The sequence below is a fragment of the Talpa europaea genome (genome assembly GCF_964194135.1).
Source record: "Talpa europaea genome assembly, chromosome: 15".
Taxonomy (NCBI): Eukaryota; Metazoa; Chordata; class Mammalia; order Eulipotyphla; family Talpidae; genus Talpa; species Talpa europaea.
This window is the reverse complement of record NC_140083.1, coordinates 76,016,106-76,039,857: the sequence shown is the minus strand read 5'-3', so window position 1 is coordinate 76,039,857 and position 23,752 is coordinate 76,016,106. Positions and strand designations below refer to the sequence as shown.

At 53.0% G+C, this 23,752-nt stretch overlaps 1 protein-coding gene across 5 annotated transcripts in view; it reads left to right on the top strand.

The window, feature by feature from the left end:
* Positions 1-23,752, top strand: part of MICAL3 (microtubule associated monooxygenase, calponin and LIM domain containing 3) — a gene marked incomplete at both ends in the record, with an annotated part of 95,746 nt that overhangs the window by 64,572 nt on the left and 7,422 nt on the right. The window contains 10 exons of one of the 5 annotated variants that reach the window (XM_084255250.1): positions 250-312; positions 3,665-3,778; positions 4,577-4,723; positions 5,144-5,226; positions 6,573-8,388; positions 8,838-8,932; positions 12,931-12,981; positions 14,462-14,572; positions 15,295-15,388; positions 20,089-20,139. In XM_084255250.1, the coding sequence (XP_084111376.1) occupies positions 250-312; positions 3,665-3,778; positions 4,577-4,723; positions 5,144-5,226; positions 6,573-8,388; positions 8,838-8,932; positions 12,931-12,981; positions 14,462-14,572; positions 15,295-15,388; positions 20,089-20,139 (2,625 nt within the window). Of the gene's footprint in view, positions 1-249; positions 313-3,664; positions 3,949-4,576; positions 4,724-5,143; positions 5,227-6,572; positions 8,389-8,837; positions 8,933-12,930; positions 12,982-14,461; positions 14,573-15,294; positions 15,389-20,088; positions 20,140-23,752 lie in introns of those variants that run through there. The other 4 variants (XM_084255249.1, XM_084255248.1, XM_084255251.1 and 1 more) reach the window with 4 other exon arrangements.

The following is a 23,752-nucleotide window of genomic DNA, read 5'->3' as shown; positions in this document are numbered from 1 at the left end:
TGCAGCAACAGAAACACCCAGCAACTCTGCAGCCCCAGGCCGGTGTTGACCCCTCTGTGTCTGCTCTCCCCTCCTGCTTCTGGATTCCCATCACCCAGGTGGCCGGCCCTGCAGTGCCAGACAGGCCTCTGGCTTGTGACCTCGCCGCAGTTTCTCTTCTGTTTCGGACTTTAGGGAGGACCTCCCCCCCCAACCCCGGGAACACTTATTCTTGTGTAACTCTGTATTTATCGTCTGTTTTGAATTCAGTGCCCGACCTTCCCTCCATACGCCGCGCGGCAGTGCAGGCCTGGCTGGAGACGGTCTCTGGAGGTAGTCTGGTGATGCTTGTTCTTCCCCCACTCACCGCAACCACTCTCTCTCGGCAGCTCTGCTGGTACCTTAACACAAGAATTCGGGCCTGCGTAGTGCATGCCGAGGTTGGGGTGGGGGGGACACGTGCATGCCTCACCCGCAGCCCTCCTTGCATGGGCCAGTGCTCCCGTGCCCTCAGGGAAGGTCCCGAGGAAGCAGCAGAGCAGAGGTCGGTTAAAAGACAAGCTGAGGGAACACTTTTACGTCTGAGATGCAAAGTCGGTAGACATCCAGCCGGGTAGTAGTTGAGTGTGGAAGCAGAGGAGACAGTGAGTATTCCACCAACCAACCCAAGGACCAGAGAAGGAAGCAGTACTTAGGGGGCCTCGTGGAGACCCAGCTTATCAGAGGAGAAGGGAGAGCGGAAGATTAGTGGATTTTGTTCAGCTAAACACAGAGGGGCAGGCTGGCTGTGACCAGGGTCACAGCAGCTGGGTCTTCAGACTGAGGTGCAAGTCTCAGCTAAAGCCAAGAGATAACTGAAAACCCTTAGTTGTCCCCCCTAAACCTTTCTGGAGAGGTGTTTTGTACAGGGGGCTGCTGGCATATTTGTCAGCACAGTGCTTCCCTTGGGGACATTTAATGTCCCCGGCCTGTGCCCACACAAAGTCAGTAATGTGGCCTCCACACACTGTCAAGCACCCTTGAGGAAGGGCAGCTTCGCCCCTGCCACTGACCTGGCAGCTACTTCTTGGGCCAGGCAGGGCCAGTGCTCAGGGGTCCTTACCACCAGCCCCTTCACCAGCCCATCCCACTGTCCTCACACACAAGCCAGGAGGTACCCCACACACTAGGGAGAGCCGAACCTGAGGCATTTGGCTCTGTGAACAGAAGCGACTGGTCACCCTTACCTGGTCAGTTTGTACCCCCGGGATAGGTGGACAAGGCTGGGTGTCAGGACTTCCTAGCTGGCAGCTGAAATGAACCCAAAGCTAAGTATGTCAGCGATTCCTGGCTTCCATAGCTTGTGGCAGCTTCCAGCACCCCGCACCCCATCTTAACCTCAATTTAATCCCAATTCCACCCCCCAAGCCATAGCTCTTTCAGCTGCTGCTGCACTGATATTTCACACTTGCTTGTTTTTTGATATGTGTGACAATTTTTCCTTTCAAGGTGTTCCTGAGAACTGTAGACTTCTCCTTCTGACTCTACAGCAGCTATTTCTTTGAGAAACTCTAAGTAGGAAAGTCATTGAGGCTCAGGGGTCAGTGTGCCTTGGGTGGTGCCATACACCTGTGTGATGGCTCCTGTGTCCTCACTTCCTGTGTACTTGCCAGCGAAAGTGTAGTCAGTGTCCCCAGTCCCGGTGCTGGCTCTCATCCGGGACATGGGTTGGGTCCAGCCAGGCCTTGGCCCTGGATGGCCAGGCAGGGTTGACAGTGAGGGAGGAGCGTTCTGGGGGAGGAAGAGATGCCTGTCTGTCTTTCTCAGGAATGGTGTGGGGCAACTGAGGACTTGCTGTCCAGAGGGAAAGCTTGGGCAGCCCTGAGACTGCTCTCGGGGGGAGCCCCAAAACTGTGTGCCTCAGAATTCCACTCTTGGGCATGAGCCAGCCTTGAGTGACCAGGAGTCAACCTAGAGAAATAACTGAGTAGTTTCTCCCCCAGTATTTTGCACAGAAGATAGCATCTTCCTAGCAAAATGTCTTAGCATCACCAGCTCTGTGAGCTGCTCTGGTATCTCGGGAGGAACAGGACGTTAACTCTTGCCAGCCGGGACTTAGCTGGAGCTCCCCACCCCCCATGACCTAGATTGTCTGGTCCATGCCAGACCTACTTGTATAGTTCTCCAAAAGCTGGACATGAGTCGCCACTTTAGTTTCAGTAAGCTGAGTATGCAAAAGGAATGGTAAGGTAAGGGTACAGCTTAAGGAATTATTAAAAAAAAAATTCTCATATCACTACCACTTAGATCAAGAAATCAGGCAGCAGCACATCCTGGGAGCGCCCCACCCTTTCTTCCCATCCCACCCCCTCCCAAAGAGGCCCCTTCTGGAACATCACTCTAGTTGTCCTTGAGCTCCACTCCCAGTGCTCCTGCCAGGTTCACCATTGTGTCCTCGGGGCTGGACATGCAGACCGGGAGCCTGGGCCATGAGACCCTGATGGTACCACGCCCGGCTTGATGTGTCAGTGTGGCATCTAAAGGTGCCCAGCCGTGCAGCTGCTGGTTCCTACCTTAGACTTTGGGCATCAAGATGATGTATGTGCAAATGAGGCGCAACCCCTGTTCCTGAATGGAAACCCTTTGGGAATGGTTTGAGGGCATCTGTGCTTAGAACCACAGAAGAAACCCTTGGGTCCAGCGAATGGGCAGTTAGCCTCAGGCCTGGGCTCCACAGCCTCCTCCAAGCGGCGCTCCTCTGCTCTCTTAATTGCTTTCTCTTACTCCAGACTGGTAGTGTGAGTCCTCCTTGTGCAGAGGTGTTTGTGTGTTTGTGTGTGTGTGTCTGTCTGTGTGTGTGTGTGTGTGTGTGTGTGTGTGTAGGGGCTGGTTCTTGCTCAGGGGAAATGCTTTCCATTGTGCCTGCCTCACTTTGTGCTGCTGCGGGGCTAGTTTTGAGCCCGGTTAATGAGCTTTACATATCCCCTCACCCCTCTCCCTTATGCTTCACAAAGGCTTCCTCTAAACTGTCCCCTAAAGAAGCTGCACTCCTCTGAAAGAGGAGGTTCAGCGCCCTTGGGTTCCTGCTGGTCCCTCATCCATCAGTGAACCCCGACACATGACACCAGCTGCCAGGCCAAGTTGTGTGGCCCTTTACATAATGTGGCGGCTCCTCTGGGCTGTCTGGACCACAGTTTTTCTTTCTCACCGAAAGAAAGGAATTAGCAAGAGTCCTTCGACTTGTGTTATGATGAGGATTGAATGACTCGCAGCATGACGTGCTCAACACAGGGCCTGGCAGATAAGCCCTGATAACTGGAAGCCGTTATTGCTGCTGTTTTGCGGGTGGGTACCTGCTGGCTGGGCTGGAGAAGAGCCCCCCTTTCTGTCTTTCTCAACCATGAGGCCCTTGCAACAGCTGCTCGAGGAAGGGCTTAAACTGTTCTTCTCCTTCCCCTTGGCCCTTCTAGGGTTGAGAAATGCTATCCTTGTGTGTTCAAATGGCCCTAAGCCCACCCCCATACACACTGCCTTAGAGAGGCCCCCCGTGTCCAACTTCTACCCTGGGGGTCCAAATCCAGACCCCTCAGAGCCCGGCTTCTCCCTTCTCCTCATGGGCTCCACGTTTCAGCCCTGAGTCTTGCAAAAGCTCTCTGTCTCTCTGCCCATCTTTCCTTTTCTTCCCTTGAACCTTTCTTCTTTACAGTCCCATTTGATGAGCATGACCTGGAGGAAGATGTGGACTCGGAACCTGCCGAGATAGAAGGGGAGGCAGCAGAGAATGGGGATACAGGGGACACTGGTGCTGAGCTGGATGATGGTATGGGGGACCCCCGAGCCTCCCCTCTGCTGTGGTGACCACCCTGTCCCCCACAGCGGGACAGCGCAAGAGCGATTTGAACCCAGGAAAGATAAAACAATGCGCATTAAAGCAAAAGCAAGTAGCGCAGAGGAGACGGCCATTTGGTCTCCTGGTTTGTCCCTTGTCCTGCCACTAACTAGAAGGGGGAGTCATCTCAGGGGCCCGTAAGCCACTGTTGGACACAGCACATTCATGAAGTTGTGGTGGAGAAGCAGCATATTTGGGGCTTTCTACAGGGTCTCTCAACCAGTAGAGGCCTTCTGCAAGCTAGATAAGAGGAGAGGGTATTTTAGAAATTATGCTCTGGTTGGCGGGGCGGGGGAGAAGGGGCAGGGACTAGTTTGGGGAGGAATGAGAAGACAATCCAGGGGAGGCTGAGGGAGCGTTGGCCTCAGCTGTGGGTTGGGCAGCCGGGCTGGGAGTGCTCGGGAGGGACACGCAGACTGCCGGCGTATGTGTGGAGCCAGGCCTGCCCTCCACAGGCGCAGCTGGTGTTTCTGTCGTGGCCTGTCATGTGTCACCGTTGCTATATTTCAAAAAGAAAACTGAACTCTGCAAGAACTGAGAACACCATGTCGCAAAGGATGACATGCTTTTGGCCACTCAGAAGCTTGTGTGGGGTGGGGGCACAGAGCCAGATCCGCTGCAGTTGAAGCACCGGCTGGGCTGTGCTCTGAGGAAGGTGGGGTCTGGGCGAGAGGCATGGCCTCCCTCAGGACACACAGCCCATTCTGCGCCCTCCCTTCCCTCTGCCAGATCAGCACTGGTCTGACGATGTCCCGTCGGATGCCGAGACCCAGCTTCGCCAGTGGCACCAGGCGGAGGCAGAAGCCGAGCTGGAGCTGAGGGTATCAGAAAATGAGGAGGAGCAGCCACTCACCACCCCAGAGCACCAGGGGAGAGGTGAGTCTGTTGGCAGGAGAAACAGCTTCCAGAATTCCTGTGAGAGCCACGCACAGACGAGACGGGCACCGAGGAGGCAGGTCTTCAGCGCAGGCGGCACTGACAGCAGCCTCTGGGGGGCAGGGCTCCGCCGCCCCCGTCCCCGCTGCCCGTGCACAGCCTCTGGAGCCTTTGGCCAATGTGTCGTCTGGGGCGTGAAAGGAAGAAGGTCCCTCTCAAAGCTTAGACGCAGGTCACACTTGTGAAGAAAAGTTGACTGGCTCTTTGGACAGGGTTATGGGTGGAGGTGGGAACACTCCCTCAGCGCCCACTCCCTCTGGTCTCGTCTGACCACGGCTGGCAGGCCGCCGACTCCACTGCAGAACCCTCAGCGGGAGTGAGGGAGGTTCCTCTTGTCAATCCTGTGTCTCTTCTTTTCAGGTCCCTCCCAGGCCTCCAGCCCCATCCGCTCCCCTGCGGAACAAGCTGTTCTGTTCTCCCCAGTCTGTCCCCCCAAGGCAGAGGTAAGGGTTTGGGGCTCATTGTAGGGGACAACCGTTGAGACCCTGAGTACACATGTTCCGTTCTCTTTGTCTTAGGGTCCTTGGCTTGAACCCCACAAAGACTGGGGTGAGGTAACCCTCTAGCACCCTTGTTCCCGGGAAACTAAAGCATTTGTTTGGTTTCTTGTGCTGAGGGAGGCTGCTGAGGACAGGAGTGGCCTGGGGTTCTAGCTCCATCCCCACCAGAGCAGCATCTCCCACTCCCGTCCTGTACCGATCCCAAGTCCTCCCTGCGCGCCACACTATCATGTCCACCAAACACACCATTTTATTTTTTTTAAAGATATATTATTTATGCATACAAGAACTGGGGTACGTGCCAGAGGTGTGGGGGGGGGGTGAGAGGATTCACCAGAGACAGAGTGGGGAACAGAACAGGCAGACTGACTGAAATACACTGCTGAGGGGAGCAGTGGGCGAGACAGGAGAGGTCTGCTGCGCCATGTGGGTCGCTCCCTGGGTGGGGATCGAACTCATGCTGCGGTGGCTGCCAATAGCTTCATAGGTTGTGTCTTAACCCCTTGGGCCACCAGGGAGGCCCAACCACACCATTTTAAAAACGCATCTTTTACTAAGACAGTAATACTTGTGGAATCATTGGTTCAATATGTCAGGTGCCTTTTTCTTAATATTATATTAAAATGAATGTGTAACTGGAAATTAAAAACATTTATCCAGATTCTCATTGGTGTGTGAAGCACACATTGGCAGATGCTACATAAGTAGATGGTGAACGTGGTTGGGAGGTACTATCTGAGGACCGATCAGAGAGAGAGGCCAGACCAAGACGCGGGCCTGTGTGGCTGTGTCTCTGGGATTCTGAGAAGCAAGATGAAGTTGTTGATTTCATCTCTGAAATGGGGGAGCTTCATTGAGCTACTAGGGATGGGGAGATACAAGGATTCACACAGGAGGGACAATTTGTAATAAGTAGCTATTTTAAGTCTTCAGCTTGGCCCATATGTTTGTCCATTGGAGATATTGGGGCCCCAGGGAATTGATGGTGGGGGGTAAGGGCTGAATTTATTAGTGTTCTTTGGCCAGAGCTCACCTCAGTGCACAGAAATACAGGATTAACCAAGCCCTCGAAGCCAAGTCTATTCTCTAAGTAGAGCAGTTCTAAAAATGGAACAATCACAGCAGAAAGTGAGAGGGCCTCTCCTGAAGCCACTGGAATCTGAAGGGATGGCGGATTTGTTTCTGTGAGCACAGCCCCTTTAGGGGGAAGCTCTCTGGGGAAGGCCGGGGGTATTGTGCTGATCAGTAAGCCCTGACATCTGAGTGCCTTCTATTCATCTTGTCTGTAGGAAGCCGGAATCCCACTCACCCCTGTTGCTACCAAGGTGAAATCACCTGAGGAACGCTTTTTCCCTGAGCTTTTGCTCCCCAAAGAGAAACCCAAAGCAGAGGCCCCCACCGATGAGAAAGCCGTGAGCTCTCCCATCAGATCTCAGCCCGTGGCTCTCCCGGAAGCCAGGACGCCTACCTCCCCAGTTAGCTCACAGCACTTGTCGCCACTGCCCACCTCCACCACCCCCTCCAGCCAGTTCCCCATCTGCTCCCAGCCGCAGCCCTCCTCCGAGGCCACCATCCCATCCCCCACCAAGTCCCCCATACGCTTCCAGCCTGTTCCAGCCAAGACATCCACACCCCTCATCAAGCACCAAGGAGACACCAAGGACAGGCTGGGCACCCCTCTCACTGTGGACGAGGCCCTGAAACGGAACGACCTGGTGGCAGAGTTCTGGATGAAGAGCGCCGAAATCCGCCGCAGCCTCGGGCTCACCCCCGTGGATCGGGGCAAGGGGTCTGAGCCCAGCTTCCCCTCGCCTGCCCTTAAGCCAGCACCCCTAAAATCCTCTGCCATTGAGAAGTCCCTTCAGGGTGAGGGGCTCAGTCTTCTAAAACCTCCATCTGCTCCTAAGAGGCTGGGCCTGCCACAATCGGATGGTGACTCGCCCTCCCTGCCAACCCCCAAGTCCCCATCTGACAGAGAGCTAAGAAGCGCCCACGAGGAGCGGAGAGACCTGTCCAGCAGCTCTGGGCTGGGCCTCCACGGGAGCTCCTCCAATATGAAGACCTTAGGCAGCCAGAGCTTCAACACCTCGGACTCCACCATGCTCACCCCACCTTCCAGCCCTCCCCCGCCCCCACCCCAGGACGAAGAGCCCGCAACTCTCCAGAGGAAGCCCTGTCAGACGGAGCCTAAAGAAGCAGAGCCCAAGGCCTCGGTGACCCCACCCCCACCCCCTCCCAGCTTCATGCGGCCCCCCCGGGAGCCAGCCCAGCCCCCCCGAGAGGAGGTGCGGAAGTCATTTGTGGAGAGTGTGGACGAGATCCCCTTTGCCGACGACGTGGAGGACACGTACGACGAGCAGACCGAGGACTCCAGCCTGCAGGAGAACTTCTTCACGCCCCCCTCCCACTGGGCCCGCGCCGAGAAGCCCCCCCACCCACCGCTCGCCAAGGAGAACGGGAGGCTGCCTGCTCTGGAGAGCGGGGCCCAGCCTCAGAGGAGGGGGCTGCCCGTAGTCTCCCCAGAAGCCAAGGAGCTGGCCGAGGAGCGCATGCGAGCCAGGGAGAAGTCTGTCAAGAGCCAGGCGTTGAGAGATGCCATGGCCAAGCAGCTGAGCAGGATGAAGGAGCAGGAGTTGGCAGCCAGCGCCTCCCGCAGAGCCTCCTCCGTGCCCTCCAAGGGCAAAGAACTCGGCCCTGACTCCCCCAGACGCCCGGGGCTCAAAGGCTCTGAGGAGTCCACCCGGAAGCACGAAGCCACCAGCGAGGAGGTCTTCTCCCCTCCCTCAGACTCGGGGGGCCCAGACGGCTCCATGACCTCATCCGAGGGCTCCAGCGGGAAGAGCAAGAAGAGATCGTCGCTCTTCTCCCCCCGCAGAAACAAGAAAGAGAAGAAGTCCAAAGGGGAGGGCCGGCCCCCGGAGAAGCCCAGCCCGAGCCTGCCAGAGGAGGCAGCCGCCAAGCCCAAGTCCTTGTGGAAGTCAGTCTTTTCGGGGTACAAGAAGGACAAGAAGAAGAAGGGGGACGACAGGTCCTGCTCCAGCACCCCTTCCAGCGGGGCCACCGTGGACTCTGCCAAGCACAGGCTGTCTCCCGTGGTGAGAGCAGGTACGGCGGCACCGAGGCCCTGGCTAGGGCAGAGCCTGAGGTGTATCCTGACGAGCCGCTGGCCTTTGCTGCTCCCCCGGGGTCCTTAGGCGCTGTGCTGACGAGGTGGAGGGAAGCGGGGCTGCCCAGAGTGTGGTCCACTCAATAGACTTGTTCAGAAACCAGCTTGAAATAGTGAGGGCGATGGGCGTTGGTGGGGCCTCATGGTCCAGAGATGGGCATCATGGGCAGGGCAGTACCGGGCAGGCCGTGCCGGGGGCACAGTGTGCCCACCTACGGCCCCTGGGCCAGTGTCGGCGTCCACTGCTCCTCATTGTGGGCAAAGAATCACTTGAGCTGGCAAGAGATGAGACCTCACCCACCGCCCTGTGCGCGCGTGACGTGGGTCGGGAGTGCGTGTGGTGCTGACGGGCTGGTCACCGTCCTCCCTCTGCCTCCTCTCTCCCCAGAGCTGCAGCTGCGGCGCCAGTTGAGTTTCTCAGAGGACTCGGACCTCTCCAGCGACGACATCCTCGAGAGGTCCTCCCAGAAGTCCAAGCGAGAGGTATGTAGGCCCGGTCAAGAGCGGGGCTTCTGAAGGGGCCCGCACCCTGCCCCTCATCCGTGTTTAGTGTTGGTCTTTGAAGGGGTGAAAGGAAAGGGGCAGCTCCCCCAGCTGCGCATGCCAAGCCCAGCCCAGCGGGACACGGGGATGTTTTGGACTTTTTCATTGAGCAGCTAGAAACCCTTTGGGGTTAATTGCTTCCATGGCAAGAGTCCTGTGCGCAGATCTACAAAGAGGCCCAGCTCAGAGCGTCGCTATGTATGTCTCCAGGACACAGCGCGGTGTTGTCCATCGGCTCTTGTTGTCTCAGAAATCCTCGGGGAAGCAGCATCCCCCAGGCCCCCTGGCTGGATCTGGTGGAGGCTGGGGTGGGAACCTAGTCCCTAAGAAACGTCCATGGTTGTTCTCCTGCCCTGCACGTTTGTGGGTCAGAGAGGATTTCTTGCCACTTGAGAACAGGTCCAGGAAACTGCCCTGGGTTCTGTGCTGAGCGTTAGGGAATCTGCACCAGGCTTAGGAGACCTGGGGCCTCGCTCCAGAAAAGTGAGGTGTGTGTGGAGGGTTCCTTTGCCACTAACCTCTCTTGCTGTGTTCAGTCATTTATGTTTCAAGAAACCTTGTGGCTTTGGCAGGGAGAGGGATGGAGAAAAGTTCTGTGTCCCAAGGCAGTACTGGGGTGGGGACAGCAATCCAGAAAGGTTGGGCAGCGTGCAGGGGTGGGAACCAGGGTGGAAGTCCTCTCCATCTCCAGTGTCTATAACTCCCTTTTCGGAATGAAAAAGTTCCCCCAAAACATCAGGGTCCTCCTTAGCAAGGTATCCCAGGACCTGAGTCTGCCCTCCATGTTGACTTCCTCGGGGCTACAGCTCCATCTAGGCCGGAGCCAGCACATGCATGGTCAGTACAGAAGATCCTGCAGCCTGTTTCTAGTTCTCTCCTGCTGGGCTGACCCCATCCCGCTTTCAATCACTTGGCAAACTGGAGGAAACAGTCGTTGTAGTTCTCATCTCATTCTTGGTTGGTTTGTCTCCCTGGGCCACTCCAGCTCTTCATCTGTCCACTCTCCTAGAAGACCTCTTGTCTCACCTGACCCCGCCTGCAGGACAGCTTTCCCCATGTCCCCTCCGCCTGCACTGAGTTACGGTTGGATCCCAGGTGCCCTTCCTCGGGACCTGGCTCCCCACGCCTCCGGTCGGGTGCTCCATATGCTTTCCCAGGCAGAAGCATGGATATGAACTGAGGTGCTTTTGGACACAAATGTGGGGCGTATTTAGGGCCCCACATTTGTGTCCAGAAGCACCTCGGTTTGGGACTGGACCACCAGAGGAGGTCCTGAGGCATCTGTGAAGGAGGATGTGGTCCAAGGCGTGTGCCTGTGTGTGGACGTGCAGACACTGAGCAGGTCATCCTATCAGTCGAAACTTCCACCCATGATTGCTTTTGTGGTCAGGATTAACTAATGACCCATTCCGGCAAAATGCCAAGTGGCAGCAGCCCAGGCTGGCTATGCCAAGGCCATTGTTGTGGCCTTCACGCATCACTAACCAGAGGGTCCCCCTCAGCCCCAAACCCCACCGGGAGCTCCTCCTCCTCTCTGTGGACGTGGTCCTCACTCCTGGAATCCCAGAACCAGAGGCTTCCCGTGCACTCCACACAGGCAGAGCCCTCTGCTCCGGGCCATGTAGGGAATAGTAAGGACACATCCGAGCCTAGGGCTCCTGGCTGGACCCCTACTGGGGTGTGGTGTCAGCTGAGTGTGCTGAGCAAGAGCAGGGCCCTGTGAATTTACAGACATAGGAGCTAATGCAGGAAAACAAACAGCCATGAAGAACACTTTGGATTGTTGTAGAAATTTGACCATTATTATATGCATAAAAATATAATATCTCATCAATGCCAAGGTCCCTGTTTAAGTTCCCAAGTTAAGGGACAGAGTCATGTAGGGAAATGTTCTGTTCTTAGGAAATACATGCTAAAATTTTTAGGATCAAAGGTCTTGATTCGGGGGCAGGGGAAGGGGAATGGTATAAAGATTAAAATGCTAAGATCTAGCAAATCCAGGTGCAGGATGCCCAGGTTTTCATTGTCCTCTTTCAACTTCTCTGTAGGAGTGAAGAGTTATAGGGTAAGTAGTGTGGGGCCGGGGGCACCTAAAGTGAGAATGGGGTTTAATTGACTCTGGAGGGCCCAGCCAGCAGCTAGAGCAGCAGCACACTTCAGAGAAGGGGCTCCCCTTTATCAGAGACCATCCCTAATGGTCTGTGAAGCAAGCACCTGTGTTTTGTTTCATCTTTTAGAAAAATCTAAAATACCTTATTTTTATTTAAAATCTTTGTTCAGAAAAACTAAGATAGTACAGATTTTTTGTACACCTGTAGCCCTACCAACAAGAGGTAATGCACACGTACCTCCTTTCTTTGCTTCAGTCTGACTTAAAAACAACTGGCGTCACTGCTTTGTGGCCTCTGGCGGGCCCCAGAGCACGTTTGCCCTTGAACGGCCTTGGTGTCTCTCAGCAGATGCGTGTCTGTCTCCCAGCCCTCCCGTGCTCCTCACTCCGCACAAGACAGACGTGCCCTGATGTCACCCTTCTGGCCACTGCCTCTGCCAAATTGGCATCTCCCCTCCCCCAGAAATAAGTCAAGTGCTTCCCCACCCCCTTCTAATATCACCCTCAGGTAAAGGCCTGAAGCCTGACTCGTTACAGTTTCTGGGGAGCTTTCACTCGCTACCTGGGGGAGTCCTCCCTCCTCGCCTTTTGTTTCACTTGACTTGTTCTGATGCTGAAATCTGTCCTCTCGCCACTCCGGGGTGGGAGAGGTCGGCCTATGGCAATGGACATGCGCTCCCAGTTACACGCCATCACGGAGGCAAGTTTGTTCTTCCCTGACTGTGGTGGCCCCGCTGGTGCACAGAGGAGCACGCACTGGAGGGCACCCCTTAGACCCCCAGCGCCTCCCACCTCCCTTACTGCCACTAGCCGATGAGCAGGGCTGTAACCATGGGGCTCTGAGCAACTCACCTCTGGTCTCAGGAAGTGAAAGGGGCTAAACGGAAGGCCTAAATGTTCTTTTTTTTTTTTTTTTAAAGATTTATTTATACAAGAACTGGAGTACAGGGCAGATGTGCGGGAGGATGAGAGGGTTCACCAGAGTCAGAGAGAGGAGCAGAACAGGCAGACTGCTGAAATACACTGCTGAGGGAGCAGCGGGCGAGTCAGGAGAGGTCTGCTGCACCATGTGGGTATCTCCGTGGCCGGCCGGGATTGAACCCGCACTGCAGAGGCTGCAGACAGCTTCACGGCGCTGTGCTCAGCCGCCTGCACCACCAGGGAGGCCTAAATGTTCTTGGTGAAGATCAGTTACTTATGCTTTTTCGGACCCCTTCTACTGTGTATAATTAAGAAATGACCCCCACCTTCTGCCCCGGGGTTGCTGGGCAGCCTGCTAGGAACCCGCCTGGCCCTGTTCAGAAACGCTGCCAGAAGAGGCTTTAGTGAGAGAACTTGAGGTTTCATACTCCCTTTTCTCTGTGGCAACAGGAATCGCCACCACCTGCCCCACATCCCAGGTCCCTGTAGCATGCAGCTGGGAGAAGTCATCTGAATTTCCACAAGCAAATGGAGACTAAAGGAGACACACTTTGTCTGCCAGCATTTACTGAAACAGTTTTAATCTATACCCAAGGCAGACTGGGAAGGGAAAAGAGCTAAGATTCGGGGCACAGTCGGGAAGATGCTGACTTCTCAGCAGAACTGCGAGCCCAAAGCTTATTGAAAACTGAGGTTTGCTAAGATGCTGCTGGTAGGATCTTAACCCCAGGCTCCTCACTGACGCAGTCCTGTGTGACATTGTGAAAAATAATCATGTGTTTTAGTCCTGTGTATTTGTTTTAAGCTTCTAACTGATTTTGCTCCATTTCTGTGTTCTAGTTTTAATTTTTAAATTGTTATTATTATTACTATTCTGTTTTGTTTTCCGTCGCCATCCCCTTAAAAGTCGATTTATGTACCACACGCCTTGGCATTCAGGAGATCATATGCATCAAAGGTAGTGTCTCATTCCCATTGGCTGGTCATTGTTGCATGCGTGTCTGTGATTAACCACCGGAGCAGCCCAGCCTGGCCCTCCAGCCACGTCCTCACTAACGGTGTTCATACATGCATGGAGCTGTAGTAAATACTGGCGGCAGAACTTTCTAGAGCTGTGCCATGGCAGAGGAGGGTGAGAGGCCCTGCTCTTTGCAGGCTGGAGTGCATGTGGTAATTTTGCTCCAGGTGCCTGGGGGAGCGGGGCTGGGGTGGGACAGGGCAGCCCTTTTGGGACTGGGCACCACAGAAATGGGGAGTTCTCGAGCCCTCGACTCCGTGATCTGCCAAGTGAGATGCTTAAGACACCTCCGACCATTCAGGGACTGCCTGTTCCATTAGGCCTGTGCCATCCCCTAAGCTCTCAGAATAAAACTTGTGAGATTCTACTCTGAGTTAAATTTGAGGTCTCCTTTAAAGTCTTAAAAGTCTCCATTTTTAATTTTCTCAGAAGCAATAAAGAGGGCCTTATGAACCAAGGCAGCCTCTCCAGCATTTACCTCTCAGTGTTAGCCATGTTTATTCAAGGCATGCGACATGCCCTGCCGGTTACCCTTAATGCCCCCACTTGCAGGTGGATGTGCCAGTTCTTGAAGGCACTGACTGAAACAACCCACCAGGCCTTTCTTCCTTCCTCTCCATCACTGATGGCGGCCTCCCATGCAGACCCAGTCAGTCCAGGGCTGCTGCCATATTTCCTTCATCAGATACATTAGCTTGGGTTCACTCAGACTTCAAATAGAAGCATCTTTCTTTACCTCAGATGTTACTTCTTAGCGGAATCCTACACACACACACACACATCTATTTTCTTGTTTGGCATCACAAGTCACTTTCTTCAGATGAGTGATATCGATATCACCACAGAAGATATCACTCATCTGAAGAAAGTGAGAAAGTGACTTTCGATATATATATAATATATATCATTATCACTCATCTGAAGAAGTGATTTTGATGTCAAGCAAGAAAATAAAAGGACCCTGGTTTTCTTTGTCTTTTCCCTATCCTCTTCCTAGAAGCAGGAGGCTTGAGAATCCCTCACCAGTGCTCCTCCCCTCACAGCACCGTAAGCGGAGCACACGTCCTTCCATGGGAAATAGTGGCCTCCATGAGTGTGTGTCCTGTTGACATTTTAACTTCCTAATAGTCAGTCCCCACTCAGCCTCCTGTCCCTGTCACAGCAGGGAAGTGTCTCACTTGTAGATCTTGAGGTGTACCCTGTGGCATGTAGGGCTCCAGCAGAGACAAGCACCATCGAAGCCACAGCTGAGCTAGCGCCAGGTGCCCCACACAGCCGCGCCCACCGTCACCTGCCGGCGCTCTGCAGAGGAATGGTTCTGCCTCAGCGACGGCACTGTCCCTGCCCCTGCCGCTTAGCGCCCCAGCCTCTCTCTAGCCCGCGTGCAACTGACCGAGGAACTCTCTCTCCTTCTCTCCAGCCAAGGACCTACACAGAGGAAGAGCTGAATGCCAAGCTGACCCGGCGTGTTCAGAAGGCAGCCCGGAGACAGGCCAAGCAAGAGGAACTCAAGCGACTGCACCGAGCCCAGGTAGAACCCCAGAGGGCCACTCACCTGTCTGCAGGCCTCATGCATTCTGGACTTTAACCAAAAAAAAAAAATTATTTACACAAAATATGAATATAAATACAATACGATTTCTAAAATGAGATAGAATTTTCTTTCTAAAGATGAGTATGCTGATCAAAAGCTACACAACAATGAGAAACATGAACAACAAATCCAAATACAAATGAAGCCATTCTGCTGAAGTGTGTCTTGTCAGGCATTAAAAACCAATCTCTTTGTCCTTTTCTCTTTATCTGGTTGGGTCATTGGGTTTTACTTCATTTGTGGCATGACATTTTCCACAGACCTCTATACTGGCTGCTGCTAGAAGGTGGTACGTCCTTCTGGTACCTTTGTTAGCCGCACAGAGCCTAGAGAAACTCATTGTGTGGCAGATTCTGGCTCATTGCTCTATTCTAGATTTTTTTTTTTAATTTTTTATCTTATAGAGACAGGATTTCTGCTGTACTCTCTAAGAACCCGGGCTAGTGCTTCAGCAGCCTCACCATAGAAAGGCCCTGGGCTTAGTACTTAAATCCTTCCTGCAGGTGTTTTCATCCACTTCCTTTCTTCCTTTCTTCCTGCTCCAGAGAGAGGCGGGCCTCTCCCGCTGATGTGCCCCCAGGCACCATGGTGCTTACAAATAAGGGGCCCGGGGTCTACACAGCAGGTGAGGCCCAGCTTACACTGTTGTTGTCCCATAGATTATCCAACGGCAGCTGGAACAGGTGGAGGAGAAGCAGAGGCAGCTGGAGGAAAGAGGCGTGGCTGTGGAGAAGGCCCTCCGCGGTGAAGCAGGTACTGTCTGGGTTTCCTCTGTGAGGATGTTTGTCCCTGAAGGAAGCCCCCACCGGACACCCCAATCTCCCACATAGGCTAGTCTCGCAGCACCGCATCTGGACCTCAGCTTCTTTTCCAGCAGGATTCTCTGGGGCCCTTCGTGCCTGAGATTTGGGGCCTCCTGTTAAGCAAAGGGAAAGAAAAGCACCTCTCTTTGCAACTGCCCCAGGCCCAGCACTGTTGCTCGCCATTTACCTGTAGAATGACCTCTCAGTCTGTTTCATCTGTTGATGGCAAACGCTGGGCCTTGTCCACCTTTTCTCCCCGCTCCCCTCCCACCCCGTCATTTCTCTAGGAGAAAATAACTGGGAATGAGGGACTGTGCCACAAGGAGCCATCACAGAACTGCACGAGCAGGGCCCCCAACCTGCTCTTGCCTGCCCCCTCCTGCCTTTAGCATTCGGGCTCCCTCTCCTGCCTGAGCCACACAGAGCACGTGAGGACATGCCACGTTGTCCTCACCACCTCCTGCAGACGCACATGCAGATTTGCCAGTGCGAAGCCAGGCTCTGTGTTCCCTGGAGGCCGGTCACTCGGGGCAGGCAGGAGAGGCTTGGGGAACTGTGGTGAGCCAGCACAGAGCAGACACTGGGACGTGGCTCTGAGGCCATTGCTTAGTGAGCCCTGTTGCTGGGGCAGAGCTCTGGAGCATGGAGGGGGCTCAAGGGACCCAGGGCAGGGGTAGGGGTCAGCACGTTGGGTACAGGGGAAGCATGGAAATGTCTGAGTCACCCTGGAGGAGCCTTGTTGGTTCAGGACCTTGAAAACTCTGGGCTCACCCCAACTGTGCAGCTGTACCCCAACTCAGGCCTGGAATGACTGGTCTCTGCTTTCTCAAGTGTCCCTGAGTCGCAATCCATTCTCAGGATGGGGAAACTGTTTCTTTGTGGTCTCCAGCTCAGCCTTCAAATCACCAGACTGGGCATGAAAAACAAGCAGTGACTGGATTTTGCAGTAACCCCTTGTTCTTGTGTGGCAACGGAGAGAGGGCGGAACACCTTCTGGCAGGCAGGCTGTCTGTACACTGCAGACGAGCCGTAAGCGGGAGCCTGGAACAGGGCCCATTGCTGCCATCGATCTTGCTAGAAAACTGGCTGGTGGGCTGAATTCCTATAATGTGCCTGCGGTTGAGATGAATTCTGGGGTTCTGTGGGACTGAAGCTCATGTTGGGGGAGTCAGTCACAGAAGTAGGTCTCCTTCCTAAACCCTTCAAGGCCTAAAAATTGCAACTTAACAGTCAACTCAGTGACGATCTTCTGGTGAAGAGATGGAATGGGGAGAAAATGAGGGAGTAGATGTTCTTGACTTTGTCCCTCACCTGCTGCTGGACTTACTGCGTAAAGCCCAGGCCACCAAATGACATGCAAAAACTTGACCCACTGAGCAGACTCTGAGCCAAGAAACCCAGGACAGCGAGGCAAGCCCTGTGTCAAGGAGTGGAGATTCAGGTTGACCTAAAACGTGCCCCAGCTTCCAAATGAACTGTGATGGCCCGCCCATCCTTGTTCTGTCTCCAGGCCTGCAGGCTCTCATTTGGCCTCCTCTGTTAAGTCTGTGCACCTGGAGGGAGCTAGCCCGGACCCACCAGAGAGGCCCAGCACCCAACTGCTTTCTCTCCTTGCAGACAATACTGGAGGGAACCAGGGCCCATCATCATTCCATCATAGCCTCCCCAGAAATTACTGCTAAATGTAGAGTGAGGCATCCATTTCTCAAGATATACAATAAGTGAGCAGGCATGCATCTGCATTTCATAGTGTTGAGCCCTCCAGGAAGACTTCTGGCTCCTCCTGCTCACAAGGCTCTGAGGTCCTCACGTAAAGCACTCGCATGCCTGTTGTCTGCTGTACAGTTTCAGTTTGTGACGGTGCCTCAGTATCTCACGTTACTTACGCCGCCAACTGGCCAGGAGTCAGAGAAAATAATACCCTTGAAGACGGGCATAGGATTTTGCCAGATTTCTTCCTTCCAGTTATTGAATTACCTTTTCATAAACCTATGACTTGTCATCTAAGTCAGTGATTTTCATACTTGTTTTTGACAGCAGAAACCTTTTTATAAGCAAAGCCATGTTCAAGTTTAAAATTAAAAGGAGTTACTCTAAGATGTTAATGCAGAGTTGTAAATACAGGTGTGGTAGGCAACTGTAGGTGTGAACTCTCAGCATCCATTTCACCCCAGGGCACAGTGTCTGATACACACAGATAATTGCTATAAATAGTAGCATATTTTTAACAGCCCTCCAGGAAGCATCTATGTGGTTTCAATGATCTAAATGTTAGATGCTTTTTTTAAAAAAAAGATTTATTTATTTATGCATACAAGAATTGGGGTACAGGCCAGAGGTGGGGGGGGTGAGAGGATTCACCAGAGACAGAGTGGGGAACAGAACAGGCAGACTGACGAAATACACTGCTGAGGGGAGCAGCGGGCGAGACAGGAGAGGTCTGCTGCGCCATGTGGGTTGCTCCCTGACCAGGGATCGAACTCGTGCGGCAGTGGCCGCGGACAGCCTCATAGGTTGTGTCCCAACCCCCTGCGCCACCAGGGAGGCCCCAAGATGCTAGATGCTTAGAGGACAGCAGTGAGCGCTGTCTTCAGAGTTGAATCACAAACAAATCAGACTGTAGTTCATATTCTTTATAAAGACAAGATCTCAGTACAAGCTTCCAAACACACTGTAAACACAAAATCAACTGTGCCATGATAGCTAGACACGTGTTACCCAGCTCCAGCACCAGCTGTGACAGGAGCTGCTGAGAGGCTGGTCCCACGAGCCTTCCTGGGTGTCTGCTGGCCAGTGGTCCGGGCGCACCTATGTATTTAAATAAATAAGAAAAATATCCTCCCCCCTGACACATTTATAGGGTGTGCAGACACTTGCACAAAAGAGCAGAAGAAACTCTGTCCTAGGGGCTCTCACCAAAATGAGTTTACCTGGTAGCAGAAAGCAAGGTGTCAATGGCCTTCAGCGGGTTAAAAGTTGGCATACATTTGGACTTCTTATTTATACTAAACAAGTTAAAACTATTCATAAACCAGATATTTGGGAGACCTGCTGAAACACTCTGGAAGAAGCCCAGGTCCCACAGAACAGTTTAGAAGCCACTGTTCTAATCCACACTCCTCGAGGCGTCACCAAAACACCTTTGACCAAACCCAAATCTGTGCTGTTTTTAAAGACAAGCTTTGGCTGCCCTGTTGGGAGATTTCCCCGTGATGCACTTGGGAGGTTCTCAGGACTTAACGGCTCCTACCATGGGACTCTGTTTCCAAATATATAATTTTCTTTTTCTTATTTTAAACACATCAGTTCCAAGACTGGCCTTCTGCCCGAAGTCCCAGGGGCCTTGTCCTGCCTGGTGGCCATCATCGTGAGGCCACACTGTGCTCTTGGCTACTCCTCTGTCTCTCCCATGTCTGGCTGCTGCTGGCTGAGCTCTTACTCTTGAGCATGATATCTTGAGTCTCCAGCAAGGGCGAGTCAGCCCCTTTCCTGAGGCACTCGGCTGACCACTTGGTGGGCTTCCCACCTGTCTGAAGGTCAGCGTGTTTGGAAGAACTCTGACGCGGACCTGCTATCCGTGGAACTCAGCCTGTCTAGCTCACCAGGACGTGCCTCAGAGCCTTCCAGCCAGGGCAAGACCAAGACTTAATGTGGTTTCTGGTCTAGGGCACCCCTTCTGTTATGGAACCCTGATTCAACTTAAATGGTGGGGTCAGCTTTGAGTGGGCATTGAAAGCCTCCTGGATTGTGTTTCGCCTTCCGTGTGTCCGCCCCCGAAGGGGACCTCACCTGCCACACCAGCTGCGGGATCAGCATTCAGATTGTGAGATTTGGAGAAGGGACACGGGCAGCTGACTTTGTCACACTTTGCTTTATTTCTGATTCTGGGAAGGTGAGGACCACCCGCTCCACCAGCCCCCGGCAGTGCCCAGTCTTGGGGCGCAGTCTGGGGAAGGACATGACACCCTGACAGGCTGGGCGCGCCCGTGGCCAGCCGGCCTCTGGGGTCTTTGGCAAAGTCACAGCTCATGCCTGCTTTTATAGTGAAGGCTGGCCAAAGTGGGGACCTGAACCCCAGAAGAATCAGGACCTCCTTCATCTCAGACCTACCCATCAACAGTGGCTCTGCAAGGAGTTGGCATACTCAGCTCTGGGGCTCCGGGCTGCGTCCCTGGCACCTGGGCTAGCCTTTGAGCCTAAAGACTGCTGCTCTGGCAGAGCATTGTTAGGAGTGTCACATCCTGCCTTCAGCTCCTCAGTCTGGGGCTTCTAATACTCAGTGACTAAGGATGTAAATAGCCCCTGGTTGGCCCTTGAAACTTTAGTCTTCCTAGGGAGGTAAGATTGAGACCCAGCAGGGTCTGGATTCCCAACAAACCCCAGGCCTGCTATCCTAACCAATCCAATGTGTGAACAGGCTTCACACTTGACTGGTGGATGACTCTGCCATCCGTGGTGTTGAGTGACCCCCAGAGCCGCACAGCCACAGCAAGCGTGTGTGATGCACCTGCAGAGAGATGCATGCTTTCCAGCTGTCCCTCTCCACCCTTTTGCTGTATCTCTGCTTCAGATCATTGATTGCTTTGGATATGGGGGCCATGGAGGGGTGTCTGATCCAATAACTCTCTCTTCACCAATTCCTTGTTGTAGACTATTGGGGAGAGTCTTATTACAGTGACCTCATCGACTTGCATCTGGGTGGTATGTATAGCAGCCTCTGGGCTGGCACTAACCCTGCTGACACCCTCTCCCACCCGCTCTCCCCAGTCCCTGCTCACAAATGACCAAAGCACAGGCCCTTTTCCAGTTCAGCGAGAGGCAGCACGCAGACCTCCCCATGGAGATTGGAGCTTTTGCTGCCTGGAGTTACTTTACTTTTTTACAATAAAACCTCCTCCCCTCCTCCCTCTCGCCAGCCTTGATCAGCTGGCGTCGACAGCATCCTGTCCATTTGGCAGTGTGCTGTTTGGCAGTGTGCTTGTGCTGTTTGGCAGTGTGACAGTAACAGCATACCACACGTGCACACGTGTACATGTGCTCATGCACAAGGGCATGCACATACTCTGCCTCTCACTCACAACCGTGCCCTCTCCAGCACGTCCTCTGCCTGAACCTCATCCCCTCCAACTTGTAGGTGCCACATCCACGACACGCTCCCAGCCAGCCATCCTCACAAGCCAGCGTGTGGGGATTCAGCCCCAGCCCCTGTAATTAAGTGTGCTCACCCTTCCCTCAAAGATTTCAGAGTGTCATTTGTGATTTCTGTGCAAATTCATCAAACTTGAGACTCTGTTGACAGTGCCTATGACCATGTTCGTTCCTCCTCGCTCAGTCTTGGGCCTGGATTGTTCTTTTCAGTGAAGACATCAGCTCTCTAGCGCAGCATCACCTGAGACCTCATTAGGAATGCAGATTCTCAGCCCTGTTCTGGTGCCCCCAGGCAGAAACTGCAGGCGAATCCTGGTTATGTGGGTTTTAACAAAACTTCCAGGTGATTCTAAAACAATAGAACCACTCCCTTAAAGGAAGGAACTCAGTGTTTTTGATGTCTTGCTGTACAAAGCTTACCCCTTGTATTACTTTGGAGAAATCGCCAATCCATGAGTCTTGGCAGTTTTTCTTAGGCAAAGCCGACATTTCCCAGGGGAACCAAGTGATGCTTCTGGAGCTGCCCGGTGTGGACTCGCACCATCTTGGGGAGCCAGTGTCCCTGCCCAGGCTGTTAGACCACTTAAATCACCCCTTGCCTAGAAGAGCTGGCAAAGTGCATTCTCTCTCTCTCTCTCTTTTTTTTTTTACCATAACCCCTTCTTTTTAATAGAGTTATTTCTTAGCCCATGCATTAAAAAACCAAGGGCATAATTCAGTAGATTTCTATTATAAAACCGTGCTGCATTCTTAGGTGAGCCTCCCCCGTAAGGAGTGGGCTCTTGGCCCTGTTGGGGGGTTGCCTGCCTGTGGGTCCTGGCTCTGTGCACCCCCACCCCATGTTCCCATGAAGTCCCCACCCTCGACAGACTCCATTGGTGCCCTGGAGCTTCTGCTGTGCTCAGGATGTCCACCCAGAGGCCAGTGATGCTGTAAAAGGGCTGATGCTTACATTCCAATTAACAAGTCCCACTCCCTAAATCCCTGACTCCTTTTCCTGCCTCCCCCTAACCCTCTGGGAAATGTCTGTCATTTCTAAACAAATCTCAATTTTTTTTTTAATTCAAAATCCCCTGAAAGGAGCTGTCAGAATTCGTTTCTTTAAGATTACATTCACCCTCCTCTCCCAGATCCCACATACTGTTGCTACACGGATTACCTCATGTGTCTATTTTTGTCTTCTTTACCCCTCCCTTGTGATAAAATGGAGCTGGCTGTTTGTGTTTCTGCGTCCCCAGATGGCAGCTGTAGTCTTTGAATTTAGAACTTTAACAAATTCCAGCAGAAAATGAATGGTGAAAACAAAGCTCAGTTTACCCTCAGGGTTAGAGGAGGCCCCGCCATCCAACACTTGCTAACCCTTGCTCCTGGGTTCTCAGCGACTCCTCACTTCCTCTTTCATCAGTTCATTATGACTTCTGGGTAAAATTTAGACTTTTCCTGTGGGTTCTGCTCACCGCACAGAGGCAACCACTGCCCTACTAATGAAGCATGAGGCAAACATCCATTTTGAAGGGACTCATGTGCCCCAAATCAAGGGTCCCCTGACCCTGTTCTCCTCAAGCTCCAGAAGGGAATAACAGATCCTTTTCCAGTTATTGCTGTTTGAGTCCTAGAGTATTTGGTAATAGTCATTATTGGGGGATGGAGGCAGGGGGGGATTTCCCTTTTGAAACCTAGAGCCTAAAATGTAGAACCTTATTGCTTCTCTATTTTCATATCCCCAAAAAGCCACTCAGAAGCCCCACTTCTGGGCCTGGCAATCCATCTTCTTTCTCAACATGGGTAAGACAAAGCTCCAAGCAGCTCTCAGGTATTGGGAATCCAGACCCCTGGTCCCTGCTCTGGGTATCCTGCTGCTTCAGAGGGCCCCTCAGTGCCTCTCAGCCAACAATTTAAAGGCCCCCAGCCTATACAAAAAGTCTCTTGACTTTTTGAATCAGAGAGTCTAAGTTCCCTTCTTCACATTGCTCAGTTGTATGATTTCAAAGGAAAGCAGGCACTGTGCTCATCCTGAGCCCTGGGCCAGAGAGGAAGGGTCCCCAAGTGACCCCACCCCACCCCCTCTTCCCCGACGCTGAACAAGCTCACCCGCCCCTGTACAGCCACCAACCTTTGTTGCTCCAGAACAGATAAATGATCAGATAATTTTTTTAGATTAAAACCATATCTCTTCTGAAGAGCTTTTGATTAAAATATATACACCTAATTGCTAGTTTTCAAAGGTCTTACCTCTTGATAGGCATGTGTCAAAGGGAAATTGGAAGGACATGAACGGTTTAGAGATGGGACATAGTGGACTGAAAGTGCCCTTCCATTTTCACTGGTGAGTGGGGTGGGATGCCCACCCCAAGACTGTTTACTTCCCCCCTCCACACCCCATCTGAGTCTTCTTCTAGTAACTTCCCTTAATTTAATTGGTAGGTTAGTAAATTGGGGTTTGTCTGCTTGACTGAGCATTAGCCTGGTGCTGTTTTTTGCTTTCAACATTTAAAATCCTTGCAATTTCCCAGCATTCCCGTGTGTGTGTGCGTGTGTGCGTGTGTGTGTGTGTGTGTGTACACACATGTGCATATGCTGCCTTGTTGGATCTCAACTCACACACACCTTTGTTGATCTACCTTTCCCCTGAGGGTTAAAGATTCTCTACCAAGTCCTCGCACTGAGTCTTTCTGACATGGGCCTCACCCTAGCTCTGTGTTGTGTGAGTGGTCAGGACTACAGAGTTGTCCTTGCCCCTGGGATGGGGGCTGGGCACCTCCACCTGGCAGTGCAGAGGCTGCCTTGTGTCAAGGGCATGGCATTTGCTCAGTATGGACTGAGCAAATACGCTTTCTGGGTGGAGGACTCAGACTAGTAGGGTGTTGTCTCAGTCAACAAAACATAGGATCAGTCTTCCCTTCTATGTAATGTCAACATCAGAAAACAAAACCAATGAAGTCCCATTTCTTGTCCATGGACCACCCAGAGGCCCTGGACATGTGGCTTTCTGCCTGCTCTGTCTGGTAGATTGAGTTTGGACATGAAAGGCAATGCCCCTGATGTTTCTTAGGAAAAGATGAGCAAAAATCTGGTAGTGTCCACCATGAGCCTTGAGTTCAAAGGTATCATTGCAGTGCTGGGAAATGAGAGTTACCTAAGCAAGACCAGGACGGCACAAGTTTGG